This window comes from Neophocaena asiaeorientalis, unplaced genomic scaffold, assembly GCF_003031525.2.
Source record: "Neophocaena asiaeorientalis asiaeorientalis breed wild unplaced genomic scaffold, Neophocaena_asiaeorientalis_V1.1 scaffold92, whole genome shotgun sequence".
Classification (NCBI taxonomy): Eukaryota; Metazoa; Chordata; class Mammalia; order Artiodactyla; family Phocoenidae; genus Neophocaena; species Neophocaena asiaeorientalis.
Genome location: NW_020174057.1, coordinates 2,037,953 through 2,050,300, shown reverse-complemented (window position 1 = coordinate 2,050,300; position 12,348 = coordinate 2,037,953). Strand labels below are relative to the sequence as shown.

At 35.2% G+C, this 12,348-nt stretch overlaps 1 protein-coding gene across 8 annotated transcripts in view; it reads left to right on the top strand.

Annotated features, from left to right (window-relative positions):
* VEZT (vezatin, adherens junctions transmembrane protein) overlaps window positions 1-12,348 on the top strand; it is a 67,149-nt gene that overhangs the window by 33,485 nt on the left and 21,316 nt on the right. For 5 of the 8 annotated variants that reach the window (XM_024754407.1, XM_024754404.1, XM_024754410.1 and 2 more), the window contains 4 exons: window positions 116-202; window positions 5,348-5,523; window positions 7,683-7,958; window positions 10,658-10,807. In XM_024754407.1, coding sequence (XP_024610175.1) covers window positions 116-202; window positions 5,348-5,523; window positions 7,683-7,958; window positions 10,658-10,807 — 689 coding nt within the window. Of the gene's footprint in view, window positions 1-115; window positions 203-1,715; window positions 1,801-5,347; window positions 5,524-7,682; window positions 7,959-10,657; window positions 10,808-12,348 lie in introns of those variants that run through there. The other 3 variants (XM_024754405.1, XM_024754412.1, XM_024754408.1) reach the window with 2 other exon arrangements.

Sequence of the window (12,348 nt, the reverse complement as noted above, 5' to 3'; positions counted from 1 at the left end):
TTTTTCTTCCTTTTTCTGATAAAAATTATGATTAATTAGAAGTAAGTTATATGAAGTTTTTCTGCTATTGAGGTGTGGTTTAATAATCCTTTACAATGTCATTCCTCTCCTTCAGCGAGGCATCCTGTTAAAAGTGGCTGAAACCATCAAAAGCTGGATTTTGGTTCAGTGCAGTAAGAATGATGACTTACTTCACAAGTTGGTGAGTGTTCACTTTACTTCTTTTTTGTCACTTTTCAGGACTCCGGTTTATTAGTGAGAAAATTGATGAATCCAAATTTGTTTTGCTACTGATTTGGGCAGTGATTGATTTTGATTAGAAATTCTGGGCTGTTCTTCAAAAGGAGACTGATCTGCTTCATGAAGTGTTAAAGTTTGTTTGTATCACCTAAGGGGAAAAAAAAAGGAAAGGAAGTTCTTCAGTAACTGGGGATCTTTGCATTTGGACTCATTAGTATTATCTTCTAAGAGGTTATTAGCCACTGAGAATAGGATATTCTGGTAATTATTGAAGCCCTATTTGTTAGGTTACTCATTTCCTGCTGCCGTCTTCCTCCATTGACAGGTATTCCTCTCCGTGAGGAAGGGAATAGATCTATTAGTGGGATCCTCCCCCTTTTCGTTAGGAACTTGACTGTCTCTATTCCACAGCCTATGTTTACAAAGTTTGGGCAAAATCAAGAGTGGTTCCTCCCTAATTTATTTATCATTAATCTACCATTCTCTGACAACTTCATATATAAAATTTAGTCTTCTGGGACTGATAAATCGCAGAATTTCCCAAAGACTAGCTTGATCTCTGAGCCCCAAGAGGGAGTACATCTTAACAATATGAAGTCTAGGTAATATAGCTAAAAAAATTAAAGTTTTAAAATTCTTATGACTCTCACAAGTAAGCAGATTTCAGAATCTTCTGCTGCCCTGTGACCTTAAGATGATAATTATCATTCTTGTAAACTGTCATTTGTCAAAGGATGTTTACAAAGTGCTTTCACATTTTGATTTGTTAATCTAAACGCTGTATAAGGTTTAGTGTGTTTTACCATTTGGAAGCCTGAGGTTCAGACATTTCAGTTTGGTTAAGAATACTTATTAAGTGAATTGTTGAAGAATGTTCAGCTAGAAAGTGAATCAGAATTTGAACTCGGGTCTCCTGGTTTCAAATCCCAGGCTCTTTTCATTATAATGTACCACCTTTCTAGCTTAAGTATTACTATGTTTCTCTTTTCATTATAATGTACCACCTTTCTAGCTTAAGTATTACTATGTGTTTTTTTTGTTTTTTGTTTTTTTTTTTTTTAAATAAATTTATTTATTTTTGGCTGAATTGGGTTTTCGTTGCTGTGCACAGGCTTTCTCTAGTTGCAGCGAGCGGGGTCTACTCTTCATTGCGGTGAGCAGCCTTCTCATTGTGGTGGTTTCTCTTGCTGCGGAGCACAGTATCTAAGCGCATGGGCTTCAGTAGCTGTGGCTCAAAGGCTCTAGAGCGCAGGCTCAGTAGTTGTGGCACATGGGCTTAGTTGCTCTGCGGCATGTGGGATCCTCCCGGACCAGGGCTCGAACCCATGTCTCCTGCATTGGCAGGCGGACTCTCAACCATTGTGCCACCAGGGAAGCCCTATTACTATGTTTTGACTGACTAAAATTACTTTTTTAGCAATCAACATTGGCAAGTTCTCTGTTCAGGGTTTCGTCTTCATAGGTGTGTTGAAAAGGTCAATGAAGTGTCTTGTCATCTACGTAGACATCATCTCTAGCCAGGTGGAGCCATCCTCATTCTTCAGTGATACTAGGACTGTGGTAAGGTATATGGATCCATATACATTTTTCTGTGGTTTAATTATAGTCTGCATAGTCCTGCTCTTTTCATTCTTGGTTCTTTATCACTGGCCACATGCTTCATGTCATATTTCACTGTAAAGTACCAGCTTCTGAATGCATCCCTTTTGTGCCTGTATTAGGCAGAATTGTAGGAAGTACGTTCCTGAGAAATAGTTTACTAGTAATGGAACAAGGAATTGCCCAGTTAGCACCTGTCATGAGATTGCTTGACTTTTCCCCTTGATTATGAAATATTTTAAAATTTGTTATCTATACAGACATTGAACCAGTCTCTTCCTTTTATAAAGATACTGGTAATTGCTCCATGATATCTGAACATTTTACCATTGTTCATTTTCATTAAGGTAATACTTTTCTTCTTAAAGATTAAAAAAAAAAATTCCTTTATAGCAAGTATGATGTTAGTGGTATTGGCACTTTTTAAGTGCTTTTTAGCCTATAAAGTGCTATCATACATTATTTAACTTGATCCTCATCAGCTTTATTAAATAGCACTATATATTAAAAAGCGTGTAAGATCATTGAAGTATATTGACACATGAATAAGTTCTCTTCTCCATCCCTAGGGGCCAAAATAGAAATCTCTTTATTCTTTAGCTGTGCTTCTCATAGTCTTTTCATTCCATCCAAGCGGAATTCTTCCTAAGTTATCTTCTCATGCTATTTCTCTGTTTAAATTCTAAAAAGATCCTACTACCTATCAAATCAAGTCCAATTCATCACTTTGGCTGGCATGAAAGAGTCTGCGTAATTTGGCCCTAATCTACCTTTCCAGCTTTATCCCCCAATATTTTCATCAGCCCAATACACTCTTCCTTTTCCTTTATTCCTTGCCTATTCTCTATGTCTATATTTGTACTATTATACTGTGAAATTTGTTCCATTTTTCTATTTTTGGAATCTTTCCAATAAGCAGTACTAGCTCTTCCTCAAGGCCTTTCCTAGAAACTTTAGTCTGTTGGATCTCTTATTTTCTGCAACCACCTTGTAATAATTATCTGTGCTATGTTCTGTAAGTTTTTGTATTCTGTGAGCTTTTCTTTATTGTATTTTTAATTATTTCATATGTACTAACAACACTAACAGCTAACACTTACATAGCGCTTACTGTGCGCCAGATATTCTTAGTAGCTTATAAATACTTACTTATTTATTCCTTGCAACAACCCTGTGAAGTGGGTACTGTTATTATCCTCACTTTACAGATGAGGAAACTGGAACAGAAAGGTTATATTAACTTGCTTAAGTTGTGGGACCAAAATATAAACCCAGGCACTAAGTCTTGATACTTGTTGAGGGCGAGCCAAAGTTCACGTAGCACACCTTCCCCCAGCACAGAGCACCCATCCTATTAATACTGCCTCGAATCACACTGGTTTTGGGGAGGCTTTATCCCAGTTCTGCAACAGGTCTGATGCCAAGGAGTGGTGTTGAAGAAAGTGAGTTCCTGATTAAGTGGCATGCCCATAAGAGGGTCTGTGAAGAGGACGAGTTCCCAATCTGCATTAACAGCGTCCCCCTCTCTGTCAGCCTTAGCCTTCATTTAATTAGGCTTCTTTAAACTTAGCCCTATACAATTACTTAGCGGTCTCATAAAAGGCCTGATTTCAAGTTTTTGTAGCAAAAGTTTTATTTTTAGTACTTGTATTTGAATATGGTCATGTCTGATTAGGGAATCCAAACCAAATTATAAGGCCAATATGTGAAGGTTTATTTTAAGGATTACTGGAAAAGCTACCATGCTCCACCCCCTGCCCTCCTGCCTTCCTTTGCCCACCTGCTCTCACTACCCTGCAGCCCACTTCCCCCTCTTCACCCCTGACTGTAATATAAAGTGAGTTGTGCTGTTCTCTCTTTATGAAAGTGGGGTGGAATGTCGAAAAACTAAGTAGTTCCTAATGTTGGGATTGTAAGAGAGAGGAGGCAGTAGTTCAAATATGAACCATAAAAGTGCTGCAGAGGTATGTGCAGGGTGTATCAGTAGATGGTAAAAAAGCCTTATAGGCTAAAAGGAAGATCAGCATTCCACTGAGATTTTTTTTTTTTAGATAATTAAAAGAAATATATCCAAATAGTCCTAATATTAAAAATATTCTTCTCCTTCTCTAAAAGTGATGTATAGCCCATGACCAAGAGGATATGTGCTCTTAGTGTATGGATCACTGCATAGTGTATGGATCTGTAGTGTATAGATCACTGCTTAAGTCCTCATGGTTAGCTCGGGCTAGAATCTGTGGTGTGGGAATGATTAAGAAGAGCAAATCCACTGCCCTCAAACACTAGACCTAACTGGTTTTACTTTCATTGCTAAGGGTCTTGTCCATTAGAAGTTCTCTTTATTTTTATCATACAATAGTATCTCCCTATTCCTAAGTTTAATACAACATAAAACTAAATTTTCTGGTAGAGAAGACTATCTTCAGGGAAGAAGAATCAACTACCAAAGTCTTAGGCTTTGAAATCATAATCCTGGAAAGTTACTTAATCTCTTTGAGCTTCAGTTTTCTCCTCTGTAGAATGGACAGGAGGATGATAGTGTACATCACAGGGTTACTGTGGAATTGCTCTAACATTGCTATCTCATCTCTCACCCCTCCACCAGGTACACACTGCAAAAACTAATATTGGTGACTTGCAGGTCCCCAAACTAGAAGAGACTTGCTTTCATTCTGTCTCATCCCATTCTTCCAACTCTTTCATCTGGTTCATCCTTTAAGATTCAGCTTAGGCATCACCTCTTTTACTTTCTCTTTGTTGCAGGTTTTGTTCCTTCTATGCCATTTTCATAATAACCTAGTTATACCTCATCACACTTCTTTGCACTTACTTTTCAGTCCTCTGCGTTAGACTATGAACTCTCTAAGAGTAAAGTCTTATATGTCTTGTTCATTTTTTTATGCTTTTGATGTCAGGCATGTTGCCTGGTATGTATTCCTTGAGAGGTGGGTAGAAGGAAAAGAGGGAGGAATAAATAAGCTGGTATATGTGAAAGCATTTTGTAAACTATAAAGTGCTATGCACATGTTTTTGTCATTTTGTATTATATTCCTTAATGATGTATTTTTAATACATTCTAAATGTCCATTTTTAGAAAGCCTTGATCCTGCTGATGTAATTCTTAGATATTGGCTATATTGTTACAGCATCCAGGGACAGCATCTTCTGTTACAGGATTATATTTTCCATGTTGTTTTCCAACAATTTAATTAATTAGGCTTAACTCAACAGGTTTATTAATCTGTAATTACTTCACATCTGTTTATTAAAAATATATATTTCACTCACATGTGGCTCCATAAAGTCTGCCTCAGTCTTTATTGTTTCACATTTATAATGAAAATAAAACCCTCTCCATCATACTGAAAATAGATTGACTATTGTTTCTTCTTCTTGGAATCTGTACTAAAAATAAACAACTCTAATTTTATTAGCATGGTAGGAGCTTAATATTTAATACAAAATTATGCATGTATTCATACCTCTCTTCCGGTCTTTTAATGTCAAGGATATTGGATTCCGACTCGACTCACTACATACCATCCTGCAACAGGAAGTCCTGTTACAAGAGGATGTGGAACTGATTGAGCTACTTGATCCCAGTGTCCTGTCTGCAGGGCAACCTCAACAACAGGAAAATGGACACCTTCCAACACTTTGCTCCCTGGCGACCCCTAATATTTGGTACTGTCCAGAAAACATTTATCCGTTGCTTACATACAGAGTATTACCAGAGGAAATCCATCATCACGCTCTCCATTATAAAGGCATTATAAACATTTTAGCATTTTAATTAATGTAATGATATGCCAGAGGTTAAAAAAAAAAAAGTCCCTTTCTAAAGTAAATACTATTTCAAGTGAAGGTGGAAAAAATATCCAGTTTGATTATTATATATTTTCAACTCAGTATAGTTAGTGCTGTGTTTAACAACCCAATAAGCAGGTATAACATATGCCCCCAAAAAAATCTCTCTTACCCATATACCTATACACATGTGCTCATGAAGGCCTAGCCAGTGCTTTATGTTTCATTACCATTAATAGATTATGTAGTAATTACATTGTAGAGGCACCAAGGATAGGACATAGGGCATGGAGATAAACAGTTGATTCCTGCTTTGTTGGATGAGAAGAGATCATAGACAATAGACAATTCAAACTATCTTAAAACTTGTCAGCCACTTAAAGTATTTGGATCTAATGCAGAAGTCTCAGGCCATAATCTGTTAAAAAGAAACATATATGTATAGTAAAAAGGGATTATATATACAGAGCTGTGAATATCCTCTTCCTATTAAAGTATGCGTTTATTAAATGAACTAAATTATTGCTCGAACTGTTCAAGTTATATGGGCAGTTACCTTCATTGGCCTCAGTGTTCTGAATTTATCTGTCTTTCCTGTCACATTGACAAATGCTTCATATTGTAATAGATAGCAAAGTATGGTGTTTTCCAAATATGTAGTCACTCAGATATCATGATGAAGTAAAGCATCTTATCCTTTAAAAATATAAGAACTTAAGGAGCTGCTAGAAGGAAGCATAGGTTTTAAGAATTTTATAACTTTATATTCAAGTTTTCTTTGACCTCAAATGTCATTAAGCAATTCTGAGCCCTATAAATACATTATAGACTTTGCTATAAATACATAAAAGTATATGATGAGATTTTGCTTTATGATATTACCAATATTGTCTAACAGTAAAAGATTCCAAGGGAAATTAGGGCAGGCAAATATTTATTGAGAAGCATTCTTACATTTTCTTTATAGTTTGACTATATAACTGTCTTCAAGTAGTGTTGATGTTTTTTGGATATCCTCAGATACAGCTCCCCTATATTTACCTCTTTCTATATTTTCACATTTTCATCTAAGCCTTCATTGCTTGAATGATGTATGTTAGTCTGTAGATTTGTAATTGACCTAAAATTTTAAAATTTCATACATATTTTGACTTCAGTTAAAGCAGTGTAAAAATACAAAGCTTGTCCATATTACGGTCTGCAATAAATATGTATATTTCCAGAATTGTGGTGATGGTTATTTAAAATTAATGATAAAATAAAAAATAAAATTAATGATAAAATAAAATAAGATGGGGCTTCCCTGGTGGCTCAGTGGTTGAGAGTCTGCCTGCTGATGCAGGGGACACAGGTTCGTGCCCTGGTCTGGGAAGATCCCACATGCCGCGGAGTGGCTGGGCCCATGAGCCATGGCCGCTGAGCTTACGTGTCCAGAGCCTGTGCTCCGCAACGGGAGAGGCCACAACAGTGAGAGGCCCGCGTACCGCAAAAAATAAATAAATAAAAATAAAATAAGATGACTTTATTCAAAGCAATTACTCATGAAGTATAATTTCTAATTGGAAAAATGCTTATATTTTCTTGAGGTATTATATGTTTTTGCACAGATAAAGTCTAATTTTAGGGGAAAAGACCTCATGATATCTCCAAATATTAAAGATTTTTAGTATTAAAAATTAGTAAAAATTAAAGTTTTTTAAAATTTTATATTTGTAAAATCAGATTTTAAAATCTGTAATTCGTTTTTAGGTTAAAAAGCACATATCTTAAAAAAAAAAAAAGTTTTTTCAGAAGATACCTATTTATGTCCTTTACCTAAACTGATTAGCTCTAGACAGTGGTGTCTAGCAACTAGACAGTGGTGCTAGATATTTTTTAATTGTTTCATATTACTTTTTAAAATGTCATATTTTATAAAGTCATACTTTATAAAGAAGCTAGCATTTTATCTATTTTAGGAAACCTGAATTGCTGACTAAAGTAACTCATCTTTCTCTGGACTGATGGATATCATTTTTTTGGCTTTTCTGTTCTAGGGATGTCTCAGTGCTATTTGCCTTCATTAGTTTGCTCATTATGCTTCCCACTTGGTGGATTGTATCTTCCTGGCTGCTATGGGGAGTGATTCTATTTGTTTATCTGATCATAAGAGCTTTGAGATTATGGAGGACAGCAACACTACAAATAACCCTAAAAAAATACAATGTCCATCTGGAAGATATAGCAACAAATAGCCGAGGTTTTACTAACCTCGTGAGAAAAGCTTTACGTCTCATTCAAGAAACTGAAGTCATTTCCAGAGGATTTACACTGTGAGTTCATTTTTCATTTTATTTTTTAAATAATTCTTTTCTACTACATAGTTAAATTAGAATGTTTATTACCTATTTTTATTTTTGTGTTGCATTTACAGAAAAAACTAGGTTTCTCTTTAGCACTTATTAAAGTCTGTTAACTGCTAAGTGAAGGAATAAATACATTATATATTAGATTTAATAAGTGGTATGATTCTTTTTTCTACTTTGAGAAACCAAAGTGCTTTGAAAATCATGATTATTTCTGTGTGTTACCATGTGATTACATAAGATAACATAGAGAGCCTTGATCCTCGCATGCAGTAGTTACCCAATAAATACTTGTTCTCTTTACTCACCGTCAGGTGCTCTCTTTACTCAGTTTACATGATAGATGTATCTGACAAGAATTCATTTTGAAAACTCTTGCCATGTATTAATAATATTCTTTAGGTTAATAGTAGTAGATATTTTGGCACTGATACTCTCACTGATATTTAATACGGGAAATTAAATATTCAACAGTCTAGCTCTAAGTGTATTAAGCTACCAGATGGATAGACTATTTATTCTATTATTAAAGGGAAAACACCAATTATGTTCCATATTCTATGCCAGACAATTTTGCATACAACTAAAGGCGTACAATTATAAGCAGTAGAGCAAATGTTCAAGTTCATTCCATCTGCCTCTAAAGCTTATTTCCCGTACACTAGGCTGCCAGCTAAGCACTTACAGATGACAGTTGTAGTATAATATATTTAATAATTTATATAACTCATATAACGTCTGCAACCTATAGGTGGGAGAAAGTAAGTATATGGCAGAGAATAATTGTTGCTCTTAATTAGTTGTATCTGGAAAGTCATGAAAAGAGGGGGGCAGAAGAACCTTGGGTAGTCATTGCATCCTCCACTCTGCTCACTCTAGAGTAGTACCTAAACAATCTTGACATAAAAGCTGTATTTGGAATATCATGAAACAGGAAAGTAGAAGAGTCTCCAGTAATCCTCTCATTCTTCACTCTGTTGTGTTCTGGAACAGTGTTGTAAACTCCAGAGACATGAGAGAGATTTTATAACTTCTCTTTCTGCTTAATTCAAAATGTAACAGTCCTTAGTGTCTGTTAATTTTGGTCCTTCCATTGTAGTTAAAGTCCACTTTTGTTGATAGAGCGTAGCAAATATTGAGTGTCAAATTTTAAAAGTTAAAAATCATACTAAGTAAGTAATATAGCTCCTTTTCATTCTGGACTTGCACAACAAGAGGACTGACAGGTTAAGCAAAGTGGCTCTGTGTCCAATTAATGCTTAGGCCTGTATAGAGGATTCTGTGCCTTTTGTCATTGTCCCACTTTTACCCATATGTCTAGAATTGGCATGAAGAGCTAAAATGGGCCCGTTAGGCATGATTTCCCTCTGGATTATGACTTCTGTCTATTCAAATGCAGACAGACAGAAAAATTTTTGGAACAATTGTACTTCACTTGTCTCCATCTAACTGGAAAATGGATTGAAAAAATTATGAGGAATAATAAATTTTGAATCATAATTTTTTAGAAATATTTTCAAGACTGAGTTAGTAAAATGGAATACAAACAATAGTGTCCATATATTGAAAATATTAGTGCTGTTGTATTCTGCCTCAACTTTTCCTCTCTAGCAAATAATTTAACCCTGCTTTGCCTCATTTCTTTATTTTAAAATAAGCCTATCTGTCATTGTCCTGTTTTTTGTGGATTTTTAATGCCTGAATATGTTTAGTTTGGTTTAACATTTTTTTAAGTTTTGAGTTAGATGTCTTATTTTACAAATTTGTGGTTATAGTGTAAGAAATTTATAAATTCCAAATACTTTGTTTTACTATTAGGGGAGGTTACTAGTTAGGTGAAAAACTTACTGTCTGGAAAACTATGTAATATGAAATCACTCATAGTTTCATTTATAAAAGCATAATATGTTACATGGTGTTGTTGCAAATAGGTACTCCCCATTTATCTTTGGAAAAGTGCTTATGAAATGTGCCTCCTCTTGAACAGTTTTGAGAGTAGCTATGCTACTACGTAGTAACCCTTACTTTGCCTTTCTACTTGCATTCCCCTGTTGGCCACTGGTCCTGTTATCTTTCTGCGTCCCCTACTTCATTTTGAGTAGGTAAGTGCCAGTGGCTGCAGGTGGGTAAGTCATTTTACCCTACTTTTATGAATGTACAGAATGTATTTCTATACAGTATTTGATTGTTCTGTACAAATGACCAAAAATACGATTGATGAACATATGTAAATGCATATTAAGAATGTGAAAGTGTTTATAATTAAGGCTTTCATACTTACTGTAGACATAGGTTTTGAAAACTAAATGTAAAGTAGTACCACTTTAGTATATTCTGGCAGATAGAGTGTCTATATCAAAAAGTTACAGTTTCTTACATAAATATTCCTACAGTTCTACTATATTTCAATTAAAATTTGTTGTTTCCCCATATCAGAGGAAGCCTTTATTCTTTGAGATTTTAATTTTTCATTTGTCTTTTTTCTGGTGGCTATATATGTGTCAGGGAAATATCTATTTATGAGACCTGAGTTGGGATATTTATAAGCATTTTCTAATGAAAATCATGAAAAAGGAATTTTTTTTCCTAAGTTTAATAGAATTGTGGATTTAGAAAACAAAAACTTTAGGACACCTGTACAGTTGTATCACATTTTACTTTTCAAGTTTGCTTGACAGGGTCAGTGCTGCTTGCCCATTTAATAAAGCTGGACAGCATCCCAGTCAGCATCTCATCGGTCTTCGGAAAGCTGTCTACAGAACTGTAAGAGCCAACTTTCAAGCAGCAAGGCTAGCTACCCTATATATGCTGAAAAAATATCCTTTTCTGTCTATATGTAAGAATAATCAATGTTTCCAGAGTCCTGAATATAGATATCATAGCTGCATCCTATAAAAGTTAACTGTAAACTAAAATTGCCTATTTTGAAGCTGATTTCCATCATCACTTCTATTTTAAAACTTAGGGGAATGACAATAATAGACAGGAAGAAAGTTCTGCTCTCATGTGGCTCATTTTTAACAGGGAAAACACTTGAAGTCCCTCCCTTCACTGGTCCAAAGAATAAAGTCAAAAGAACCTGGCTTCTCTAGGTCAGACATTTTTTCAAATTACTGAACATGACAAATTTACGTCATGACATGGAAATAAACTGGCAACAGGAAATCCTTCCTCTTTCAAAAAACAGAGGCTCTAGGGTCAGATTGGCTGTCTAAATTTTGGCTGAATCAGTTACTGTGTAGGTGACCGTAAGCAAGTTTCTTCACTCTCTGTACCTTGCTTTATTTATTGGTAAACTGACAATAGTAACAAAATCTTCCTGACTGCTTTTGTTAGACCAAATGAATTGATGCATATAAAGTGCTTAGGCAGTGTCCGGTATATAATAAGCACTTAAAGACTGCATGACAATAAGTCTGTCTCTTAAATTTACTAAGTCAGGAAATTAGGTCTGTTAGAAAATAAAAGTGTATAAGATCTTTATTTTAGTTAAAATTTAGTTAGGTAAGTTATGAGTAAATGGGATACAAAAACTACTTTGTACCTTCAGGATGCTGAGTACTGTAACACTGATAAATATAATGCTTAAAAGTTTACAGAGTGCTTTATGTTCTATCATTATATCCTTACACAGACCTTTCCATCTAGATTTTCTTATCTCCACTTTATGAGAAAACTAAATAAAATCTCTACTTTATATGGGATTTACCCAGTGTCACACAGTTAGTAAGAGGTGAAATTGTGTCTTGACTGTAGGACTTAGGACTTTAAACCTTTTCTATATATGTATAGATTTACTATATCTAGATACACACACACACACATACATACATACACATACTGTACTGTATTACCTCTTTGGAAATTGGGAGAAAGCACTTTCATTTTAGTCAGGAACTTGTCTATTCAATTTGTTTACTACCTAAATACCTGCCTGCAATGTGCTAGGAAGACAGAACAAAAACCTGTACTACCTACTTTTAAAGATTTTTGAGTGTAGTCAGTAGATATTCATAATACAGTATAAGTACCCAGGGTGCATTCCAGCATAGCAGGACAATGTACTTGACCTGTGACTTCTGTGAAAACACAGAAGGCTTTCAGGGAAGCGACACCTGAGTTGACCCTCAAGGAATGAGTAGGAGTTGACCTTGAGGATAAAAGTGTGCATTGCAAGTAGAAGGAAGAAAAGATATAGAAGGAAATAGAGATATGACAGTGTGGGATGGTAACTGCAAGTAGTTATTCATTCAGTGAATATTATGCCAAGCAGTTTGCTAGTCACTACATATACAGTGGTCCACATAATAGACATGGTCCCTGCCTCGGGGAGCCTATAGTTTAGTGAGGGATTGGG